A 24,868-nucleotide genomic window follows, 5' to 3' on the forward strand; every position below is an offset into this window, starting at 1 on the left:
TCCCTCCTGCGACCCCCAGCGAGCTCTTTGGTAAGATGGCGGGTGGAGGAGAGGTGAAGCAGGAGCCGCACCGACCGGGCTCCTTCAAACAGTCCAACAAGACGCACAAAACGGGCCGGCACCGCAGCAAGGGCGGGCTGGAGCGGGACAGCAAAGGTACCGGGGCGGGGGGAGCGGCCGCCATGGAGACAGGAGCAGGCGGGGAATGGGCCGCGCCACGTGACTCGGGGGGGTGAATCATAGAATCATAGAAGTTTACAACATGGAAACAGGCCCTTCGGCCCAACATGTCCCTGTCGCCCAGTTTATACCACTAAGCTAGTCCCAATTGCCTGCACTTGGCCCATATCCCTCTATACCCATCTTACCCATGTAACTGTCCAAATGCTTTTTAAAAGACAAAATTGTACCCGCCTCTACTACTGCCTCTGGCAGCTCGTTCCAGACACTCACCACCCTTTGAGTGAAAAAATTGCCCCTCTGGACCCTTTTGTATCTCTCCCCTCTCACCTTAAATCTATGCCCCCTCGTTATAGACTCCCCTACCTTTGGGAAAAGATTTTGACTATCTACCTTATCGATGCCCCTCATTATTTTATAGACTTCTATAAGATCACCCCTTAACCTCCTACTCTCCAGGGAAAAAAGTCCCAGTCTGTCCAACCTCCCCCTATAAGTCAAACCATCAAGTCCCGGTAGCATCCTAGTAAATCTTTTCTGCACTCTTTCTAGTTTAATAATATCCTTTCTATAATAGGGTGACCAGAACTGTACACAGTATTCCAAGTGTGGCCTCACCAATGCCCTGTACAACTTCAACAAGACATCCCAACTCCTGTATTCAATGTTCTGACCAATGAAACCAAGCATGCTGAATGCCTTCTTCACCATCCTATCCACCTGTGACTCCACTTTCAAGGAGCTATGAACCTGTACTCCTAGATCTCTTTGTTCTATAACTCTCCCCAACGCCCTACCATTAACGGAGTAGGTCCTGGCCCGATTCGATCTACCAAAATGCATCACCTCACATTTATCTAAATTAAACTCCATCTGCCATTCATCGGCCCACTGGCCCAATTTATCAAGATCCCGTTGCAATCCTAGATAACCTGCTTCACTGTCCACAATGCCACCAATCTTGGTGTCATCTGCAAACTTACTAACCATGCCTCCTAAATTCTCATCCAAATCATTAATATAAATAACAAATAACAGCGGACCCAGCACCGATCCCTGAGGCACACCGCTGGACACAGGCCTCCAGTTTGAAAAACAACCCTCGACAACCACCCTCTGTCTTCTGTCATCAATCCAATTTTGTATCCAATTGGCTACCTCACCTTGGATCCCGTGAGATTTAACCTTATGCAACAACCTACCATGCGGTACCTTGTCAAAGGCTTTGCTGAAGTCCATGTAGACCACGTCTACTGCACAGCCCTCATCTATCTTCTTGGTTACCCCTTCAAAAAACTCAATCAAATTCGTGAGACATGATTTTCCTCTCACAAAACCATGCTGACTGTTCCTAATCAGTCCCTGCCTCTCCAAATGCCTGTAGATCCTGTCCCTCAGAATACCCTCTAACAACTTACCCACTACAGATGTCAGGCTCACTGGTCTGTAGTTCCCAGGCTTTTTCCTGTCGCCCTTCTTAAACAAAGGCACAACATTTGCTACCCTCCAATCTTCAGGCACCTCACCTGTAGTTGTCGATGATTCAAATATCTCTGCTAGGGGACCCACAATTTCCTCCCTAACCTCCCATAACGTCCTGGAGATTTATCTACCTTGATGCGCGTTAAGACTTCCAGCACCTCCCTCTCTGTAATATGTACACTCCTCAAGACAACACTATTTATTTCCCCAAGTTCCCTAACATCCATGCCTTTCTCAACCGTAAATACCGATGTGAAATATTCATTCAGGATCTCACCCATCTCTTGTGGTTCCGCACATAGATGACCTTGTTGATCCTTAAGAGGCCCTACTCTCTCCCTAGTTACTCTTTTGCCCTTTATGTATTTGTAGAAGCTCTTTGGATTCGCCTTTGCCTTATCTGCCAAAGCAATCTCATGTCCCCTTTTTGCCCTCCTGATTTCTCTCTTAACTCTACTCCGGCAATCTCTATACTCTTCAAGGGATCCACTTGATCCCAGCTGCCTATGCATGTCATATGCCTCCTTCTTCTTTTTGACTAGTGCCTCAATCTCCCGAGTCATCCAAGATTCCCTACTTCTACCAGCCTTGCCCTTCACTTTATAAGGAATGTGCTTACCCTGAACCCTGGTTAACACACTTTTGAAAGCCTCCCACTTACCAGTCGTCCCTTTGCCTGCCAACAGACTCTCCCAATCAACTTCTGAAAGTCCCTGTCTAATACCATCAAAATTGGCCTTTCCCCAATTTAGAATTTTAACTTTTGGGCCAGACCTATCATTCTCCATAGCTATCTTAAAACTAATGGAATTATGATCACTGGTCCCAAAGTGATCCCTCACTAACACTTCTGTCACCTGCCCTTCCTTATTTCCCAAGAGGAGGTCAAGTTTTGCCCCCTCTCCAGTCGGGCCATCCACATACTGAATGAGAAATTCCTCCTGAATACACACAACAAATTTCTCTCCATCCAAGCCCCAAATGCTATGGCTGTCCCAGTCAATGTTGGGAAAGTTAAAGTCCTCTACTATTACCACCCTATTTTTCTTGCAGCTGTCTGTAATCTCCTTACTTATTTGCTCCTCAATTTCCCGTTGACTATTTGGGGGTCTGTAGTACAATCCTATCAAAGTGATCTCTCCCTTCTTATTTTTCAGTTCTACCCATATAGACTCAGTAGGCGCACCCTCGGATATATCCCCTCTCACTAATGCCGTGATGTTCTCCCTAATCAAGAATGCAACTCCCCCTCCTCTCTTACCTCCTGCTCTATCTTTCCTATAGCATCTGTACCCTGGTACATTGAGCTGCCAGTCCTGCCCCTCCCTTAGCCATGTTTCAGTAATAGCCATAACATCCCAGTCCCATGTACCCATCCATGCCCTGAGTTCATCTGCCTTGCCCATCAGACTTCTTGCATTGAAATAAATGCAGTTTAATCTAGACTTCCCTTGGTCTTTGCCCTGCTTTCTCAGACCATCTGTCCGGTCATGTTCTGTGCACTCTCCCTTACTGCCTTTTGTTTCTGTCACCACTTTACTTCCCACTGACTTCCTGCATCGGTTCCCATCCCCCTGCCACATTAGTTTAAACCCTCCCCAACATCACTAGCAAACACTCCCCCTAGGACATTGGTTCCAGTCCTGCCCAGATGCAGACCGTCCAATTTGTACTGGTCCCACCTCCCCCAGAACCGGTTCCAATGGCCCAGGAATTTGAATCCCTCCCTCTTGCACCATCTCTCAAGCCACGTATTCATCCTAGCTATCCTGTCATTGCTGCTCTGACTAGCCCGTGGCACTGGTAGCAATCCTGAGATTACTACCTTTGAGGTCCTACTCTTTAGTTTAACTCCTAACTCCCTAAATTCAGCTTGTCGAACCTCATCCCGTTTTTTACCTATATCGTTGGTACCTATATGCACCACGACAACTGGCTGTTCACCCTCCCCCTCCAGAATGTCCTGCAGCCGCTCCAAGACATCCCTGACCCTTGCACCAGGGAGGCAACATACCGTCCTGGAGTCTCGGTTGCGTCCGCAGAAACGCCTGTCTATTCCCCTTATAATCGAGTCCCCTATCACTATAGCTCTGCCACTCTTTTTCCTGCCCTCCTGTGCAGCAGAGCCAGCCACGGTGCCATGAACCTGGCTGCTGTCACCTTCCCCTGGTGAGCCATCTCCCCCAACAGTATCCAAAACGGTATACCTGTTTTGGAGGGAGATGACCGCAGGGGACCCCTGCACTGCCTTCCTGCTCTTCCTCTGTCTGTTGGTCACCCATTCACTATCTCCCTCAGTAATTTTTATCTGTGGTGTGACCAACTCACTGAACGTGCTATCCACGACTTCCTCAGCATCGCGGATGCCCCAAAGTGAGTCCATCCGCAGCTCCAGAGCCGTCAAGCGGTCAAACAATAGCTGCAGCTGGACACACTTCCCGCAGGTGAAGGAATCAGGGATACAGGAAGGATCCCTGAATTCCCACATCCCACAAGAGGAACATGACACGGCCCTGGGATCTCCTGCCATGACTTAACCCTTAAGTTAGCTTAACAACAACTACAATGTCAAGAGGAGAAAAAGAAAAACTACTGACCAGTCACCAGCCAATCACTTACCTGTTGGCTGTGACTTCGTGCCTCCAGCAGCTGCAGGAGCTCGATCCTCCTCCGAGTCAACTTGCCTGCCCTCCTCACAGTGCCTCCTTTTTTTTTGGTTCGAGGAGGTGGGAGGGAGGGAAACACAAGTGTAGTGTTTCGGGTTTAACTGCTCCTCGACACCAGTTCTTCTGCTGCCCACTGTTCAGTGGAGGTGACTGAGCCGACTTCTCCCAGAATACCCCTCTGACTCCTCTGTTTGCCGGTGGGGGGGGGCGGTCGGCCGCCTGTTTGCCGGGGGTGGTGGGGGGGGGGCGGCCCCTTGTTTGCCGGGTTGGGGGGGGTCGGCCCCCTGTTTGGCGGGGGGGCGGCCCCCTGTTTGCCGGGGGTGGCGGGGGGGCAGTCCCCTGTTTGCCGGGGGTGGGGGGGCAGCCCATGCTTAATTGAACGTGGAGCCTGGTTTATTGACCACACTGTGTTAATCTGTGTTCGCAGGAAGGGTCTCTGTTAAAGTGATTAGTAAGAAGCTGAAGAAAGACTTGAAGAAACATGACCGGAGACACAAAGCAAATCAGATCCGACATCAGAAGAGGGAGGCGGTGAGTGATTCCCCCCCTTCACCCCGACCCATTTGAAGAGATCTGTCCTGAAAGGAGAGGCAAGGACAGTCCTCAGTCGCAGCACTGATGCCTGTGCTGTTTCCACGATGATGGCAGCCCGGCTGTGGTTTGCTGTTGGCTCCCTTTTCTATTTATCTCTCTGTCCAATAAGGCGCTTTAGAGAGAATGTATTTGTATGTAGTGGTGATGCAGCCCAGCAGAGATCAGTGCACCACGGTGGATGGGAGGTGAGACCCGCTCCTCGAGCCCCCAGTACCTGCTTCTAATCCTGAGTGGCAGCAAGTTTCTTCCACATAGGAAATGAAAATTAGAGGAAGAGCCACTTGGAACTGTTTCCAAATGACGGGGAGGGAATGGCAGAGCCCTGGGAACAGGAGGAGGCCGTTCAGCTCCTTGAGCCTGTTCCGCCATTCCGTTAAATCGTGGCTGATCTCTATCTCAATTCCATTTACCCGCCTTTCCTTTGGATCCCTTGATACCCATACCCAACAAAAATCTGCCAATCTCAGTCTTGAAATTTTCAATTGACCCCCCAGCATCCTCAGCCTTTTGGGGAGATTTCCACTCCCCTGTGTGTAAAAAGTGCTTCCCGATTTTACTCCTGAACAGCCTAACTCTAATTTTAAGATTGTGCCCCCTTGTTCTAGATTCCCCCACCAGAGGAAATAGTTTCTCTCTACCATATCAAATCGCTTAATCATTTTAAATATCTCGGCCATTTTAAATATCCTCAACCATCTAAACTCAAGGGAATACAAGCTAAGCTTCTTCATTGTTTCTGCCCTCATAATTTAAACCTTTTAAACCCTAGTATAATTTTTGTGAATCTGCACCATGCATCTGCCAAACCCAATCTATCCTTCCTGAGATGCGGTGCCCAGAACTGAATGCAGTACGCCAGGTGGGGTCTGACCAAGGGTCTGTACAACTGAAGCAGGTTAAACTTATGAATTGTGAACACCAAGTGAATCGTTGGACGCTTGTTCCCTTTGCAGGTGCTCGCGGAGAAGAGGAGTCTGGGCAGTAAAGATGGCCCCCCTCACCTGGTGGCAGTAATCCTGCTGCACGCTGGCATCACAGCCCAGAACACCCTGAGGCTGATTCAGAGTGATGAGACCGCAAGTGTGTACGAGAGCAATGACGGTGCCGAGCGCTTTGGGTTAGTCTTCCCCAGGTTCAAACAGAGGTTCTACTTCGTCCGAGCGAATTCAGGTGAGTGACTGAGACCTCCAGCGCACAACGCCATCTCGAACGGTCCTGCATACCCAGCGGCAGATGCAACCCCAAAGGAAATGAGATGTGCAAAGGGATTTGGGTGTCCATGTACACAAATCACTAAAAGCTAGTGCACAGGTACAAAAAAAAGTGATCAAAAAGGCAAATAGGATGCTGGAATAAAAGGGGAGGAAGTGATGCTTCAGTTGTACAGAGTCTTCATCAGACACCATCTGGAGTCACTGGGTTCAGTTCTGGGCACCACACCCCAGGAAAGATATATTGGCCTTGGATGGGGTGCAGCTCAGATTCACCAGAATGATATCGGGGCTAAAAAGGTTAAATTAAAGGACAGGTTGCATAGACTAGGCTTGTATTCCCTTGAGTTTAGATAGCTGAGAGGTGATCTAATTGACCTCTTTAAAATGATAAAGGGGTTTAATAGGGTAGATAGAGAGAAACTTTCCTCTGGTGGGGGGAGTCCAGAACAAGGGGGCATAACCTTAAAATTAGAGCTGGGCTGTTCAGGGGTGATGTCAGGAAACACTTCTGCACACAAAGGGGAGTGGAAATCTGGAACTCTCTCCCCTAAAAGGCTGTGGATGCTGGGGGTCAATTGGAGCTTTCAAAACTGAGATCGGTAGATTTTTGTTGGGTATTAAGGGTTACGGAAGCAAGAGTTAAGATATCGATCAGCCGTGATCTAATTGAATGGCTGAACAGGCTCGAGGGGCTGAATGGCCTCCTGTTCCTATATTCACACTTAATTCTATTTCCTTTTTAGGTGATATCCATGCAATTCTTGATCTCGCCAAAGTAGCAGACACGCTGATGTTTGTGCTGGACCCGTATGAGGGATGGGACAGTTATGGGGACTTTTGCCTCTCCTGCCTGTTTGCACAGGGACTCCCCAGCCATGGTATGTGGATTTTGTGTGCATGCGCTGTCTGGGGTTTGCTGATGGGATACGGTCGTGTAGTAGTTATGTTACTGGACTAATAATCCAGAGAATGAGTTCAAATCCCATTTGAAAATTTAAATTTAGATTTAAAAAAAAACTTATCAGTAAACCATGAAGCTGTCGGATTGTCGTAAAAACCCAACTGGTTCACTAATGTCCTTTGGGGACGGAAACTTGCCGTCCTTACCCGGTCTGGGCCTGTATGTGACTCCAGTCCCACACCAACGTGGTTGACTCTTAATTGCCCCCTGAAGTGGCCTAGCAAGCCACCTTCAAGAAGAAGGCCCACCACCACTTTCTCAGGGCAATAAATGCCAGCTTTGCTGACGACACCCTCATCCTGAGAATAAATATTTTAAAAGGTGAACAAAATTAATAAAATTCTAATTTTAATAGAAAAAATGATTGACCAAAGTCATTGTATAATTTAAGCTACCTGGGAACATCAAGGCCATGTTTTGCTGCAGCGCGTTGGTGCCCCACTGCCCAGGGGAATACGGTGGGTGGGTGGGTGGGGCCGAGGGACTCTGTGGATGGGGTTCAAATCCATCAAAAGGAGATGGGCTTGTTGGGTCTAATGGCCTTTTCCTGCTGCTAAAAATTCCCCTGATCGGTCGTAACGTACCCTGCCAGCTGCTGTTGGTGCTTGGCGTGGGGTGACAGGGAGTTGAGAGAGTCTGGTCCTACAGGTGCTGCATTTATAACCGGCTCTCATCCCACAGTGTTCGTGGTTCAAGGAATTAATGACCTTCCCGTCAAGAAGCGAATGGATGCCAAGAAGCACCTGAGCAAGATGTTGGAGAAACGTTTCCTTGATGCCAAACCCTTTTACCTGGATACGGAGCAGGAGGCCGTGCTGGTTATCAGACACATCGCCATGCAGAAACAGCGACGCATGGCTTTCCGGGACCGGCGGTCCTATTTACTGGCTCAGCGGGTGGACTTTGAGGCCAGCGACATAGTGGGACTTGTGGGAACACTGAAGGTGTCCGGTTATGTGCGGGGTCAGGCGCTGAATGTGAACAAGCTGGTTCACATTGTAGGACACGGAGATTTCCAGATGAGTCAGATCGATGGTCCACCTGACCCCATGCCCCTCAACACCAAGACTACTAAGAAAAGAGAGGATACGGAGATGAGAGTGAGTAAAAAGATAGCTGGCTGATGCATCTACAATGCTTATAGAATCATACAGTACAGAAGGAGGCCATTCGATCCATCGTGCCTGTGCCGGCTCTTTGAAAGAGCTATCCAATTAATTCCACTCCTGCTCTTTCCCAACAACCCTGCAAATTTTTGCTTTTCAAGTATTTATCCAATTCCATTTTGAAAGTTACTATTGAATCTGCTTCCACCACCCTTTCAGGCAGCGCATTCCAGAACTCGCTGTGTTTAAAAAAAAATTCTCCTTATCTCCCCTCTGGTTCTTTTGCCAATTATCTTAATTCTGTGTCCTCTGGTTACTTTCCCTCCTGCCAGTGGAAACAGTTTCTCCTTATTTACTTTATCAAAACCCCTCATAATTTTGAACACCGCTATTAAATCTCCCGTTAACCGTCTCTATTCTAAGGAGAACAACCCCAGCTTCTCCAGTCTCTCCACATAACTGAAGTCCCTCATCCCTGGAACCATTCTAACAAATATGTGAAATATTCAACATCAGTACTGGCCCTTCTCGCACAGGGAGAGTCGCGACCAAGTATAGTCCTCAGTTGAAGTGGGTTTAGAGGCCAGGGGATAGTTGGACCAGGGTGTGTACATTTAATTCAGTTGTTATTTTGAAGGCATACATTCTTTTCATATTTCCATTACAATTGCCTCTGGCCACATTTATAATGGAAACTGCCTATGTAAACTTGTCACACTGTAATTACACCGTCCACCAGTGTTGATGCAGCGCCTCTATTGGTGGGAGGGAGTAATTAAAGCGTGACAAGTTTACATAGGCAGTTTCCATTATAAATATAGAAATAAATATTTATAATGGAAACAGTTGATGGGCAGTGTGAGCTGACACAAGTTTTTTAATATATTGTGTACAGATTTTATACTTAGATAGATGTTGCACTTGGTTTTTCTGGGAGTTCCTATTTTTTTTGGAAGAAGAGACTCCGTAGATGATAAACTATGTGGTTCTTGGGGCAAACGTCAAAAAGACGGGGCAGTCAGAATGAGCTCAATGTTCTCTTCCCTCTTTCCGATCTCCGTTGATAGATTCCTCTTCCTTTGTTAGGATCCCACTGTGGATATGGAAGAGGACCTGAAAGTTCTGATGAAAGCAGATCCCAGCAAACAGGCCGCGCTAGAGTCGGAGGTGGTTCCCGATCCAATGGAGGGGGAGCAGACCTGGCCAACTGATGAAGAACTGCGAGAAGCCGAGGGTGAGTACTCAGCAAGACTGATCGGTGCTGATAAATTCCTTGTACACACTGACCCCTAAAGCATGAACAGAGCTTGTTTTGCTGAACACCTTCACCAAACGGACTGTGGCGGTTCAAGGAGAAGGCTCACTATCACTATCTCGTGGGCAACTAGAATGGGTAATAAATGTTGGTCTTGACAGTGACCCACAGATCCTGAAAATGAATAATTTTTAAAAACTTGTAACTTCCTGCATTCTAACCTTCTGATTCTGGTGAAAGCCTGCCATAGCAACTTTCTGTTTGGAAACCTGAGTGTTGGGGTGTGTTTTTGCCCCCATTTTATCTCCGTGTTCACAACCAAAGGGGCAGGCCAAATGACCCCTGTCAATCACTCACAACCAGACACTTCCCAACACAGTGGGTGTGAGGTGCTAACTGACTACTGAACAGGCTAATGAATGGCTTGTCTTCCGTCATTGGGAAACCGTCTCAATGACTAGTTCATTAGCATTTTAACTACCTTTCATTGTGGTGCTTTCTTAAAAAAAACTTGTGTGAATACACTTTGCTTTTACCCCCTTGCATTTAAATTTAATCTTTACCCAAATCCTTTCTGTGAAAAAGTGATCCAAGTCCCAAAATGTGACAGTCCCAAAGCGATGGCGAGGCAGATGCCAAGCACTAGTGGAAGAGTTGGGAGAGATGGTGAGGAGTGAGGCAGCGAGGTTTAGGGAGAGAACTCCAGAGAGCAGGAGGCTCTAACCCCAGTGATGGTGAGGAAGGAGGGCGCATTAGAGGCTGAATCCTACATTCCCAAACTCTGGTAAAGCTGATAGAATTGTGTATAATCGCTAAGCCAGTGGGCCTGATGATCAGTACATTGTGGAGCTAGATTGTTAGAACTATGCAGTAGGTTTTTATCAAACGGTAGGAGCCTCTACATGCCACTCCGATTTGCCGTATTAGCTCATTTTTAAACTGAAGTTCATCAAAACCATCAATCAGGATATCAGTGGCACTGAGTTTTATTTGGACAAAATAGTACTCTCTTTTTGTCTCTCTGTCTGTCATTGTGCTTCTCTCTCTGCCTCCTTCTTCCCTCCCTCACTCAACTAAGAGAGCTGGCAGATGGCCTTTCACAGACCCGTACCAACTCGATCCATTCACTGCGCGGTACGTTACAGCGCTTGTGGTTACCCGCTTGTTGCTGTGAGCCTCTCCCCTTGACACAGCCAAGGTTTGAATTGCGTGGGATGGGGATTGGTGTATGGAGATCCCGTGAGCTGCCTCTCCTTGGCACAGCACGTTACAGAGCAGCACAGTGCCCTGGTATCTCCACTGTCACTCACTGCTCTGCCCTTCACACTGTTTTTGTTTTAGAGGCAATAAAGGAAACCAGGAAGATTGTTCGGAGAGTCCCGAAAGGCACGTCCGATTACCAGGCTGCGTGGATTCTGGATGACGAGGAAGAGGTGGATGAGGAAGGAAGTGATGGAGATATGGAGGAGGAAGACCTGATGGGGGAGGCAGTGTCACAGGTAAACAACCTACAGATATTTGAATCCCGTTGGCTGTACTTGCATGTCGGTCAGTGTGCAGACTGTCAAAGAAGAATCACTTGTGTTTTTTTTTGTGGAATTGCACCCCGGGTTTTCCCCCTGGTGCCAAGAAACAATACTGTTTAATTCCAACTAGATACTGTCATTGTCCTGATTGAGAGCTCTTAATATTAACCTCCTTGTAAGTGAAACTGACACTATTTTCTCCATGCCCGAGGCTCCCCTGTTCACTGGTTTTATTTAAATTTTGTTTTTGGGTGCGGGGAGAACAGGACTGGGTGGTATAGTGGATTAGTAAGATGTCTTTTTACCCCCTGGGAGTTGGGTCTAACCCACCCCAGGCAGAATGGAAGTCTGCTCTAAGGTGGCTGTAAGACCCTTTCTGAAATGGGTTTTGGGAAGGTGTACTCAGTTCCTAGTGAGTGGGACAATGACCATCAGTCTCATTCAGGCTGCAAGGGATGGAAAACCAAAATGTTCCCTGGGTGTCGGCTGTGTCCCAGCACTCTCGCCTCAGAGTCAGAAGGTTGTGGGTTCAAGCCCCACTTTGGAGACTTGAGCACAGAATCTAGACTGACATTCCCAGTGCAGTACTGAGGGAGCGCTGCACTGTCGGAGGTGCCGTCTTTTGGATGACACGTTAAACCGAGGCCCCGTCTGCCCTCTCAGGTGGTTGTAAAAGATTCCACGGCACCATTGGAAGAAGAGCAGGGGAGTTCTCCCCGGTGTCCTGGCCAATATTTATCTCGCAACTAACATCACTAAAAACAGATTATCTGGTCATTGTCACATTGCTGTTTGTGGGATCTTGCTGTGCGCAAATTGGCTGTAAAGCGTTTTGGGACGTCCTGAGTTTGTGAAAGGCACTATAGAAATGCAAGCCTTTCTTTTGGGTGCAGTAGGGACTCAAGTGATAAAGTCCTAAATAAATGCAGGCACACCTTTGGGGCAGTATAGAAGGGGGCTTTATGCTGAATGTAACCCTTGTTGGAACTGACCTGGGGACGCCTAATGCTGCCACTGGTTACATAATTGGGAAAGGGGTCTGTCACCCCAGTGCCTGATATGTCCTGGTGTTCTGTACCTGTAGGCCAGCGACGAAAGTGAAGGTGAGGAAGAGGCTGGTGAGGAATGTGAAACCATGACTGTTCCAGAAAGCGTCCGCGACGATCATTATGATGAAAAGATTGACGAGGAGGAGGAGAGGGAGATGCTGGAGAAGTACAAGCAGGAGCGCATGGATGAAATGTTCCCTGATGAGGTGGACACTCCAAAGGATGTGCTGGCTAGAGTCAGGTACATGGCGGTTGGGTAATGCTTCTCCCAGTGGTGGGGGCTCGACAGTCAGTCTCGCAACTCTGGTGTCCACTGATACTCCTGGGTGGGTGGGTGGGCACCGCGGGCGCTGCACACACATTGGGTGAGAACAGGACCCAATTTTGTATGCAATGTGAGTTCCACATTCTAGCCCCTCTCTGAGGAGGAAACAAACTAGACTCAATCCAGAAAATACTTCTTAACAATTAAAACCAGTTTTGTTTTTGATGATTTGAATTGTTGCACTGCTGGAAGATGTTAAATTCTAGCCTTCTCTTCCTTTCATAAATTGCTTCAGGGGAAAGCCTTATGATGTACTCTGATATATTACTGGGGAGTATCCCTCTGTTGAACCAGTATTGCACATAGTTCAGTGGTAAATATGACCTCTGATTCCTAAAAGTGCTACTTGTGGGATGTGGGGGCAGGATGATTGGACAGAAGTGTAAACACTTGGTTAGCCCCCACCTGTGTAGGGGTTTGGTTATTCTGCTCACATTTTGATGACTCTCCTGTAAACACCGCAGGTTTCAGAAGTACAGAGGTCTGAAGAGTTTCCGGGTGTCTCCCTGGGACCCCAAGGAGAACTTGCCACGGGATTACGCCAGAATATTCCAGTTCCAGAACTTTACCAGAACGAGAAAAAGAATCTTCAGTGAGATTAAAGAGGAGGAGGAAGGCGCAATGGTAATTTTGTTTTTGTATAGTGCCCTTTCAACGCACGGTGAGGGCATCCTACACGGCTTACCGCTTTGTAGTTTATAGGTTCATCTTCATCCTGGGCTGCACTAAAAAATGTACCTAATAGCTCAAAACCCATTGGGAATTAGATATTTCATGGCTTGTGCAGTGATTGAGGGCGTTGTCTGTATTAGTGATGGTGGTCAGGGGTCCTCCGACTGTTGTACTTGTTTTCTGCCAGTGGCGGTCCTGAGTGAGCTTATTGTAACGCTGCCTCTTGTACTAAATGAATTTCAGTTTCGCACACGGGCCCCTCTGATTTTATAACAACTTGTATTTATACAGCGCCATTAATGTAGTCAAACATCCCATGGTGCTTTACAGGAGCGTAATCAGACAAAAAGCTGTTACTGAACCAAAGGAGACATTAGGACAGGTAACCAAAAGCTTGGTCAAAGAGTTCAGTTTTAAGGATCGTCTTAAAGGAGGAGAGAGAGGAAGACATAAGAACATGAGAAATAGGAGCAGGAGTAGGCCACATGGCCCCTCGAGCCTGCTCCGCCATTCAATCAGATCATGGCTGATCTTTGACCTCAACTCCACTTTCCCGCCCAATCCCCATATCCCTTGATTCCCCTCGAGTCCAAATATCCATTGATCTCAGTCTTGAATATTCTCAACAGGTTTAGGGAGGGAATTCCAGAGCTTGGGGCCTAAGACGGCTGCAGGCACGGCCGCCAATGGCGGGGTGAAGGAAGTGGAGGATGGACAATAGGCCAGAGTTGGAGGAATGCAGAGATCTCGGAGGGTTGTAGGAGGTTACAGAGATAGGGATCCAAAAATAAAAGCAGATGATATAGGTGCGCTGAGGATTGCATGTTACATCTGTGATGTGTTCTACATTTTCCATCATAGTTTGCCCCCCCCCCCCCCCCCTCCAATGAAAGTGCTGACTCTAGCCGGGGTACCGTTCCACTGTGCTCAGCAGCCCTCCAATACCTCACCAATGCTGAGACAGTGAGTGTGCTGGCGTGCTATTCTACCTTGGGGGGTATCACCCAGGTCTGCCCATGCTCCAGCAAGCGGCGATCACTTGCAGGAACCCTGCCTAGTTTTTCTCTTCCCCGCTATCTGCTACACCAGCTTAGATTGGGAATGAAACCTGGGACTATCCTAGTCGGTCTGGCTCAGTACCGTAACGGTTGCTGTCGGTGGGTGCTGATGTTTCTGCTTCTTGCTATATCTTCAATCTTGAGCTCCTCAGAGCTGACTCATTGTATTTTTTATTTCCACGCATGCAGCCCGGCTGGTACGTGACGGTCCATATCTGCAATGTGCCGGTGTCCGTGATGGAGAGTTTCAAACCTGAGGTCCCCCTGGTCCTCTTCACCCTGCTGCCCCACGAACAGAAGGTACAGCCAGGCAAGGGCGGGGCGGGGTCAAGGGTCAGGGCCGGGTCGATTTCTTTGGTTAACTGATCTTAATTGACTGTGATTGCAATTATTGAATCAATGGGATTGTAGATACTTGTTCTACATTGGATTGCTGGTATTGTGATGAGATGTGTATTTTTGACCTTTTTATTACTATAAAAGTCAGTGGGTGTTTAACATTTCTGGGCTACGACTTAAAACCTAACCAGACGTGTATGCTGCAATGATGCCAGGGATACAGAATGAAGAATCCAATTGAGTCAGTACTCTGCAATGTTCCGTGATACACGACTGATCCATCCCCTCACATTGCTGCCATCGTCCCCCACCCTCAGTAACAGACCTGTCGCCACCAGTACTGTGTCTTCTGTGAGAGCATGGGGAACATGGATGGAGGGAAGGGCGGGGGCTCGGGAGGGCGGGGCCCAGGGGAGGGGAGGGCGGGGCCCAGGGGAGGGCGGGGCCCGGGGTGGGGCTCAGGTGGGTGTGGCCTGGGGGAAGGGAGGGTGGGGTCTGGGGAGGGTATTCTCCGATAGCTCACCCACCTGCTCCCCGTTTATCTGTGCCCTTTAATGCCCAGTCTAATTGTGGCGAATGTTTGGTGAGGGAAAGTGATCGGCCTCGAGTACCGAGCTCTGCGTCTGAGATTTCTCTCTCTCTCTTTTCTAGATGTCAGTTGTCCATTTCCTGCTCAGGAGACACGCGAGCAACACTGAGCCCATCAAGTCCAAAGAGGAGATGGTTTTTCACTGTGGCTGCAGGCGTTACCGGGCTCCTCCTCTGTATTCGCAGCACACGTTAGGTCAGTGAGCTAGGCGTTTTCTTGCTTCACTCACTGAGTAACGATCATAGGAACAGGAGTCGGCCATTCAGCCCCTCGAGCCTGCTCCGCCATTTGATAAGATCATGGCTGATCTGTGATCTAACTCCATATACCTGCCTTTGGCCCATATCCCTTAATACCTTTGGTTGCCAAAAAGCTATCTATCTCACATTTAAATTTAGCAATTGAGCTAGTATCAATTGCCGTTTGCGGAAGAGAGTTCCAAACTTCTACCACCCTTTGTGTGTGGAAATGTTTTCTAATCTCACTCCTGAAAGGTCTGGCTCTAATTTTTAGACTGTGCCCCCTACTCTTAGAATCCCCAACCAGTGGAAATAGTTTCTCTCTATCTACCCTATCTGTTCCACTTAATATCTTATAAACTTCGATCAGATCATCCCTTAACCTTCTAAACTCTAGAGAATACAACCCCAATTTGTGTAATCTCTCCTCGTAACTTAACCCTTGAAGTCCAGGTATCATTCTAGTAAACCTACGCTGCACTCCCTCCAAGGCCAATATGTCCTTCCGAAGGTGCGGTGCCCAGAACTGCTCACAGTACTCCAGGTGCGGTCTAACCAGGGTTTTGTACAGCTGCAGCATAACTTCTGCCCCCTTGTACTCCAGTCCTCTAGATATAAAGGCCAACATTCCATTTGCCTTCTTGATTATTTTCTGCACCTGTTCATGACACTTCAATGATCTATGTACCTGAACCCCTAAGTCCCTTTGGACATCCACTGTTTTTAACTTTTTACCATTTAGAAAGTACCCTGTTCTATCCTTTTTTGGTCCAAAGTGGATGACATTTGTCTACATTGAATTCCATTTGCCACAGTTTTGCCCATTCACCTAATCTATCAATATCGCTTTGTAATTTTATGTTTTCATCTACACTGCTTACAATGCCACCAATCTTTGTGTCATCGGCAAACTTAGATATGAGACTTTCTATGCCTTCATCTAAGTCATTAATAACTGATTTTTCACTCCCACCCCTTCAAGGGCGTTGATTGAAATTGTTGCCCTGTAAGATTTTTTATTCTTTTAACTCTTTAGGGTAATCCATCGAGACGTTAACCGTTTCTATTTAATGGTTTTATTAACATTAAAATTGTGTAGGTTTACAGATAGAAATGCATACAACCTTTAAATTGGGAAGTACAATTCGAAACCTAGAATGGCCAATTCTGCTCCTTTAGCGGGTAATTTTTAAAAATTCGTTCATGGGATGTGGGCGTCGCTGGCGAGGCCGGCATTTATTGCCCATCCCTAATTGCCCTTGAGAAGGTGGTGGTGAGCTGCCGCCTTGAACCACTGCAGTCCGTGTGGTGAAGGTTCTCCCAGGTGAAGTCCAAAAAAATCCTTCACCCCATATGACACCAGCAGACTGTGAACCTTAACTTTGCTGGTGTGTGTGTGACTTAGCCACTAATAAACTTACAAGGGTCCTAACTCTGTTCACAAATATTGATCTCCTGTTCCTATTTGTTCAAGCTGAGTTGTGGTGTCAGCCGTGGCTCAGTGGGTAGCACGTCAGCCTCTGAGTCAGGAGGTCGTGGGCACAAGCACCGTTCCAGAGACTTGAGCACAAAATCTAGGCTGACACTCCAGTGCTGTACTGAGGGAGTGTTGGGCTGGTGGAGGTGCCGTCTGCTCAGATGAGAGGATAAACCGAGGCCCTGTCTGCTCTCTAAGGTGGATGTAAAAGATCTCAGGGCACTATTCATAGATAAGGAGGGGAGTTCTCCCAGGTATCCTGGCCAATATTCCTCCTTTAACCAGCACCATCAAAAGCATATTAAATGGTCATTTATCGCATTGTTATTTATAGGACCTTACAGTACATCAATTGCCTGCCTTGTTTACCAGATAACGGTGACCACACTTCAAAATAACTCAGTGGCTGTCAAGTGCTTTGGGAAATCCTGAGGATGCAAATAAAGCCTGTTTGTCCTTGCTTTGACCCTCTCCTCTTTCCTCCCATAGCCAACAAGTTCAAATACGAGCGTTTTTTGCGTTCGGACGCCACTGTGGTGGGGACTGTCTACGGCCCAATAACCTTCCCCTCAGCCTCCGTCCTGATGTTCAAACAAAGAGCCAATGGTATGTAGTGCTGATTCAAGTCAGGCCTGCAGTGCGATGGTGGGTAGGTGAAGTTGGTGTGTTGGTATGTGTAAGTGTGGGTGTGAACACGTGTGCATGGGGAGGAGGTCTGTGTGTCTAAGGTGTGTCGGCAGTTGGTGTATCTAACTATAACCGCGGTTGGCTATCACTATATACACACTGCGCTGCATGTGATGAAGTCCTGGGTCCCTCGGATTCTGTTTGATCTGGGGCTTCCCTCAATGGCCTGTTTGGTATAGACAGTCGCCACAAGGCCCTAGGCTTGGCTCCTCATCTCTACTGTGAGCTGATGTCAGCTGGGGTTCCAAAGAGATACTGTGCCCTCAATTGGCCTCAGTGCCCCTGAGCTAGTGAGAGAAAATTGTCCGACTGCTCTCCAGCGAGCCCTGATGACGTGTTTGGACGTTGGTTGTCGATTGACTGACTGTGATGCCCATGTGGTGGAATAGCCTGCCAGTACGCTCCATCCGCGCTCGCATGAACTGTGACCATTTGGATACGAGGAACTGGGGTGGGGGGGGGCATCGAGTGCCAATGGAATCGTAACTCGGCATGAGTCACCTGCTTCAAAGGGGGCAGGGTACTGTGTTTAATGGTGGTTCTTACCTCATCAGTCACCAGTCTATCACTCTTTGTATTCTTGTTGATTGCTGGTTGGATCCCAGGCATGCAAGACCTGATAGCGACGGGCTCTGTGCTAAATGTCAACCCTGACAGAGTCGTTGTGAAGAGAATTACCCTGAGTGGCCATCCCTTCAAGATCATGACGAGGACATCGGTGGTCCGGTACATGTTCTTCAACCGAGGTGAGGAGGGGAGAGATCTACAGAATACTACTCACTGGAGCGTGACGTAAACACCCAGAATTTCCTCACAGCCGCTCCCGCTCTGCAGCTGTGACCTTGCCGATTGAGTCATTGCGCGTCCGGTTAAAGTTAGGGAGCGGCTGGGAGGAGATTCCCTGGCTGATGATGAAATGTATTTTGTCAGTAACGTGATTTAAAGGTGCTGCTTGAGTCTGGTTTGTAACCAGTCACGTCCCATTGCAATCGAATCGCAGCGTCAAGGAGCAGTTAAGATCATATTGATGAACTAAGCTCAGACAGTGAGTGCCAGCGGGAGATTTCGCTAATCGGGACATCAGCACACTGAGCCCAGCTTAGGGGCGCCATGTCCAAACCTCCTGTTCCTACCACTGCCTCATCTGAGGTCCACACTAGTGATCAAACCTGGTTCCATCCCCCTCTGTTTGTCTCAGCAGCACAATTGGGGAGGGTGTGGGATATGAAAAAATGCTTCAGTAATACAGCAGGGGCAGGGTTTGATATTGAGGCCCACTGGTATGGTGTTAAAGGGAGCTTTACTCTGTATCTAACCCGTGCTGTACCTGCCCTGGGAGTGTTTGATGGGACAGTGTAGAGGGAGCTTTACTCTGTATCTAACCCCCTGTACCTGCCCTGGGAGTGTTTGATGGGACAGTGTAGAGGGAGCTTTACTCTGTATCTAACCCGTGCTGTACCTGCTCTGGGAGTGTTTGATGGGACAGTGTAGAGGGAGCTTTACTCTGTATCTAACCTGTGCTGTACCTGCCCTGGGAGTGTTTGATGGGACAGTGTAGAGGGAGCTTTACTCTGTATCTAACCCTGTACCTGCCCTGGGAGTGTTTGATGGGACAGTGTAGAGGGAGCTTTACTCTGTATCTAACCCTGTACCTGCCCTGGGAGTGTTTGATGGGACAGTGTAGAGGGAGCTTTACTCTGTATCTAACCTGTGCTGTACCTGCCCTGGGAGTGTTTGGTACGGACATGTATTGGAAAGTGTTCCATTCCCCAGTTCTAATGTCCCTCATCTTGAGAAGCATGAGATAAACACTGATGCTGAATTGCCAGTTAGGAAGTGTTGAAAGTTTATGTCCTTGAGAGCAGTTTCCAGGCAAAGTGCTGGAATGTAACTGAACTCTTTGCTCCTGCACTAAACAACAGTATCTTCTGACGAACACGGTTCACGTCGACACTAAAGGGACGTTTTATTTTTACAGAGGACGTGCTGTGGTTCAAGCCAGTGGAACTTCGAACAAAGTGGGGTCGCAGAGGTCATATCAAGGAGCCTTTAGGTAAGGAGACCCTCAAACGCGATTACAGGTGTTATACATTGAGCTTGTGCTGAGGGGATGTATTGAGTTTATGAGCAGGCTGAGAAAGTCTCTGGGCTCTGTAAATACTTCATTGTAGACACAGCGGTGGGTTTGTCGTTTAAAGAAAGAAAGAAAGATCTTGCATTTATATAGCGCCTTTCACGACCTCAGGACATCCCAAAATGCTTTACAGACAATGAAGTCATTTTGAAGTGTAGTCACTGTTATAATGTAGGAAACACGGCAGGCAATTTGTGCACAGCAAGATCCCACAAACAGCAATGTGATAATGACCAGATAATCCGTTTTTAATAATGTTGGTTGAAGGATAAATGTTGGTCAGGATCGGGGGAGAACTCCCCTGCTGTTCAAAATAGTGCCATGGGATCTTTTATGTCCACCTGAGAGGGCAGACGGGGCCTCGGTTTCATGTCTCGTCTGAAAGGTAGCATCTCTGACAGTGCAGCACTCCCTCAGTACTGCACTGAGTGTCAGCCTGGATTATGTGCTCAAGTCTCTAGAGTGGGACTTGAACTCATGACCTTCTGACTCAGAGGCGAGAGTGCCACCCACTGAGCCACGCTGACATCCTATTTAGATAGTTACAGTGCAAAGATGGAGCCCTCTGATTGATTGTGTTAAATACCGTCTGGGTACCAGGTTCCATTGAGTGCCTGACTCCGTCCAGACCTGGGCTCGGCTGCTGACTGTCCTGCTGGCTCTCGGACTTGGTGTTGCTCCTGCCTGGTGCTCTACACCACACGCTGCTGTATTACAGGGATGTTACACCTGGTTCCTGCCCTCACAGGCAGGCTGGGATGTTACACCTGGAATCGCTGCTTACTTCAGTGGCTGTGCTGTTTAAACAAATGCCTGTGGCTGTTGTGCAACGAATGTGCGAGCTGACCGATCCAGACTGTGCATTGTCGCAGGTGGAAGATGTTAATTGAACGTTACAGAACAGAAGGAGGCTATTCGGCCCACTGTGCCTGTGCCAGCTCCCTGAAACAGCTATCCCTCTAATCCCACTCCCCTTCATGTTCTCCATACCAGTTTAAATCTTTCCACTTCCTTTTTTAAAAACTATTATGGATTCTGCCCGTGACTGTATCTGGTCGGGTGTTCCACATCCTGCCAACCGTCTATTTAGATGTGATGCGCTCTTATTGAATAGTGGGGACAGAGTTTGGCTGCTGCCTCTGTTATCTCGACCCCAACTACACTTTGAAAGTATTTTGTTGAATTTTTTTTTATTCATTCATGGGATGTGGGCGTCGCTGGCGAGTCCGGCATTTATTGCCCATCCCTAATTGCCCTTGAGAAGGTGGTGGTGAGCCGCCTTCTTGAACCGCTGCAGTCCGTGTGGTGAAGGTTCTCCCACAGTGCTGTTAGGTAGGGAGATCCAGGATTTTGACCCAGCGACGATGAAGGAACAGCGATATATTTACAAGTCAGGATGGTGAGACTTGGAGGGGAACGTGCAGGTGGTGTTGTTCCCATGAACCTGCTGCTCTTGTCCTTCTAGGTGGTAGAGGTCGTGGGTTTGGGAGGTGCTGTCGAAGAAGCCTTGGCGAGTTGCTGCAGTGCATCCTGTGGATGGTACACACTGCAACCACGGTGCGCCGGTGGTGAAGGGAGTGAGTGTTTAGGGTGGTGGATGGAGTGCCAATCAAGTGCTTTGTAACATTCTGAGGTTGTGGAAGGTGCTATATAAATGTAAGTTTGTTCCATCTTCCCCCTCCCCATGCTGTGTACCATTCTCCATGGCAGATTGTTCCCAGAGGGGAATCTCAGTGTAAACCCTGGGACAGACTGTTCCCAGAGGGGAAATGCACTGTGTAAACCCTGGCCGTGTGTATTCTATACTCTTACTCTAACTTAACGCATCAATCTCACTGGCCTGTGTTGTTTGCAGGGACTCACGGACACATGAAATGTTTGTTTGATGGCCAGCTCAAATCCCAGGACACCGTACTGATGAACTTATACAAACGAGTTTTCCCGAAGTGGGCATATGATCCGTATCTTCCGAACCCAGTGCCGTGGGAGAAGGCTGAACCCAGCGTTAATGTACAGGAGATAGAGATGGACTAGAGCGTGCGGCCAGATTTCAGAATCAGTGCCTTTTATTTTAAAAAAAATTAAGACCAATTTTACAATTCAGTATCACTGGGATCTCAATGTTGGAACACAAACTCTCCGATCTCTGTGTTTGGAGAGTTGGATTTCCCGAGACTTGTCTTTAAATGTGGAGAGCATTGCTGCACTGCCACAAGGAGTCACTACTGCGCTGTTATCAAGACCATCAGCGCCATCTGATGGTGCTGGAAGGTGCTGTCTCCTACATAGTTAATAACTTCAGCAGTTCTACTATTTCCTCCATTTCCCCCTCCAAAATCTCCTTACCTTCCTCAGACAGACAGACAGCCTGTTCTTTAGCCTTACATAGAATTACAGAGAACGTACGGCACAGAAACAGGCCATTCGGCTCACCAGGTCTATGCCGGTGTTTATGCGCCACACGAGCCTCCTCCCTCCCTACTTCATCTCACCCTATTGTCTAATACCGCTCTGAACCAGAGAGTAGGAAGTGGGTGCAAGTGCTCTGGGTGACTCACCCACCAGGTTTGACTCCCTTCTTGCGGAGAATCACCTGATCGCTCCCTAGCTTATTCCTCTCTGGCCTCTCCAGCCTCCGATGACCTGGGTGAGATCACATTGCATTCAGGATCAGGCTCAGACAAGCGGCTAAATATTGTCAGTGGAGTTGGCTGTAATACCAAACGGAGATACGAGCCTCAGAGGGGTGAGATTTGGCAGTGTGGAGAATTAGGATCATAGGAACAGGGAGAGGCCATTCAGCCCCTCCAGCCTGTTCTGCCATTCAATTAAATCATGGCTGATCTGTATCTTAACTCCATTTACCCGCCTGGATTCTGTAATCTTTAATATCCTTGCCTAACAAAAATCTATCAATCTCAGTTTTGAAATTTTCAATTGACCCCCAGCCTCAACAGCTTTCTGGGAGAGAGAGTTCCAGATTTCCACTCCCCTTTGTGTGAAGAAGTGCTTCCTGACATCACCCCTGAACGGCCTGGCTCTAATTTTAAGGTTATGCCCCCTTCTGGACTCCCCCACCAGAGGAATTAGTTTCTCTATCGACCCTATCAAATCCTTTAATCATCTTAAACCCCTCGATTAGATCACCCCTTAATCTTCTATACTCAGGGAATACAGGCCGAGTCTGTGCAACCTGTCCTCATAATTTATCCCTTTTAGCCCCGGTATCATTCTGGTGAATCTGCACTGCACTCCCTCCAAGGCCAATATATCCTTCCTGAGGTGCGGTGCCCAGAACTGAACCCAGTCTCCAGATGGGGTCTGACCAGAGCTTTATATAAACTGTAATATAACTTCCACTCCGTTGTATTCCAATGAACTCACAACAGAAGGGCAGGAAGGTTTCTTGCATTTTCAGTGTCGGCGAATCCTCCGATTGAGCAGGAACCAGGCTGAATGTATAGGGAGTTTTTTACAAAAAATCCTCCACCCTCAACAAAAAATAAATTATTTTCCAGGACCTCAGAACTATGAAACTCCTCAACAGTCCTGTGTTCCATGCCTCCTACATTCTGTACGGTTTTTAAACCCATGTTTTCTGTTATCTAAACGCTAATTTCTGTCCTGTATAACAGGAGCCCGGGGGTACCAGGCACCGGTCTGTCCTGTATAACAGGAGCCCGGGTGTACCAGGCACCGGTCTGTCCTGTATAACAGGAGCCCGGGTGTACCAGGCACCGGTCTGTCCTGTATAACAGGAGCCTGGGTGTACCGAGCAACTGAAGAAGGGAAAGGTTATGGATCAAACACGGGGAAGAGAAATGGAAATACAAGAAGAGATGCAGGTACAGAGGCCAAGAGGTGGGAAATCGGAAATAAAAGTAGAGAATGTTGGGTGAGTCAAGAAAGAAGAAAAAACCCATCCTGCTTCAGTCAGGTCTTTCGTTGGAATTGATGAAGAAAATACAAATGTGAAAAAGGACAGGGAATGATCAGGTGGTCCAGCCAGCTTGACCCAGCCAGACACACTGCACCACGCACCCAGGCTGAGATGGAACAAAGTCATGGTTGAAGAGAAGGGTTTTAGGCTTTAGAAACCAGAAGGAAGGGCGGGGGAGGTCTATAGGGCAAGAATGTTGTGACAGAGAATGTAATATTTACTGTAAAGTAAATATGTAATTATTGGACATTTTTGTGTGTTTAATGTCCATTGGAGGTAAGTTCAGACCTGCCTAAAGTTATTCCATTTAGAACCCTAGCAGACAGCAGCGAGAAGAGACTGGTCTCATCACGCTGTGCTGGCTTTAACCCTCGGTCTTAAAGCCGTTCGGTCAGTGTGGTACAAACCCTCTAATGTAAGGAAGATTTTGCCCGTTACCGTGCTCTTGCACTGAATTAGTAAAACATTGCACTGCTCGAAATCATTGTACAGGCCCTCGAGTGGCCTCCCCTCAGGGCCAGTCTACACCTGAAACTGCTGTCCGCAGACTCAACCGTTGAGAATATATAACATCAGCTGCCAGTAGAGTTTCGAGAGAGGCAGCTGGTTGTGGGGAATGGGGGCTGTTCCAAATGGAATAGGTTTGAATTGTTTGAGGGTCTGCAGTCTTGTACCAAGTGTAGCATTGTTTGAAACAGGATTTGCTGCTAAAACCATTTGCCTGGAATAGTTCTACACACTGGCATAAGTTTAATAGCTTTGAAAATAATTGTAATTTGATCTCTCTGAGAAATGCAATGAAGCCAGATGCCTCCTGTTGGATGCAAACCATCACATTAGTGATCCTCCAGTCCAGGGTAATCAACCCATCATTTTACTTCTATCTGCCAGATGGGGTGCTGTTAAAGATCCCACAGAAGTATTTGAAGAGCAGGGAGTTCTCCCAGTGTCCTAGCCGACATTCATCCCTCAACCAACATCACCAAAACACAGATTAACCGGCTGTTCATCTTGTTATTCTTTGTGAGATCTTGGGGTTTGCACAAGGCTGCTGTGTCTGCCTACAATACAGTGACTGCGTTTCAAAGTAACTCATTGTTTTTGAGGCATGTTGACAGATTTCTGAGAGATATGATGAGGTCCCATACAGATGGAAGTCCTATTTTATGTTTGGGAATGAAGTTTGACACCTTCCATGTGGCTTTCATCCCCAGCAATCACCTTGAGAGATTTCACCGTCGCCAAGGAATCTCACACTGCAATGTGCATACTCTGCGGACGGTTAAAAGCTGAATTAGCTGGTGAAAGAAAATAGCGAATTAGCTCCCTTGGTCTAAGCTGGGACCAGCCATGTGGAGATTCACTGAGCCCATGG

At 47.8% G+C, this 24,868-nt stretch overlaps 1 protein-coding gene across 1 annotated transcript; it reads left to right on the plus strand.

Annotated features, from left to right (window-relative positions):
• The first annotated feature begins 10 nt into the window (after positions 1–10).
• Positions 11–23,081, plus strand: tsr1 (TSR1 ribosome maturation factor). Its single transcript, XM_068008575.1, has 15 exons — positions 11–156; positions 4,756–4,859; positions 5,876–6,092; positions 6,880–7,014; positions 7,779–8,197; positions 9,290–9,437; positions 10,800–10,957; positions 12,069–12,274; positions 12,823–12,982; positions 14,278–14,388; positions 15,079–15,211; positions 17,222–17,338; positions 18,025–18,165; positions 19,398–19,472; positions 21,409–23,081. Exons 1-15 carry the CDS (start codon positions 36–38, stop codon positions 21,585–21,587), a joined length of 2,424 nt encoding a protein of 807 aa, XP_067864676.1. The 5' UTR covers positions 11–35; the 3' UTR covers positions 21,588–23,081.
• The last annotated feature ends 1,787 nt before the right edge of the window (positions 23,082–24,868 follow it).

Source organism: Heptranchias perlo, chromosome 28, assembly GCF_035084215.1.
Source record: "Heptranchias perlo isolate sHepPer1 chromosome 28, sHepPer1.hap1, whole genome shotgun sequence".
Classification (NCBI taxonomy): Eukaryota; Metazoa; Chordata; class Chondrichthyes; order Hexanchiformes; family Hexanchidae; genus Heptranchias; species Heptranchias perlo.

Coding starts and splice junctions, on each gene's coding strand:
- tsr1 (XM_068008575.1), top strand. CDS start 36: ATGGCGGGTGGAGGAGAGGTGAAGCAGGAGCCGCACCGACCGGGCTCC. Junction 9,438..10,799: donor AGAACTGCGAGAAGCCGAGG/GTGAGTACTCAG, acceptor TTTTTGTTTTAG/AGGCAATAAAGGAAACCAGG. Junction 18,166..19,397: donor GTACATGTTCTTCAACCGAG/GTGAGGAGGGGA, acceptor TTATTTTTACAG/AGGACGTGCTGTGGTTCAAG.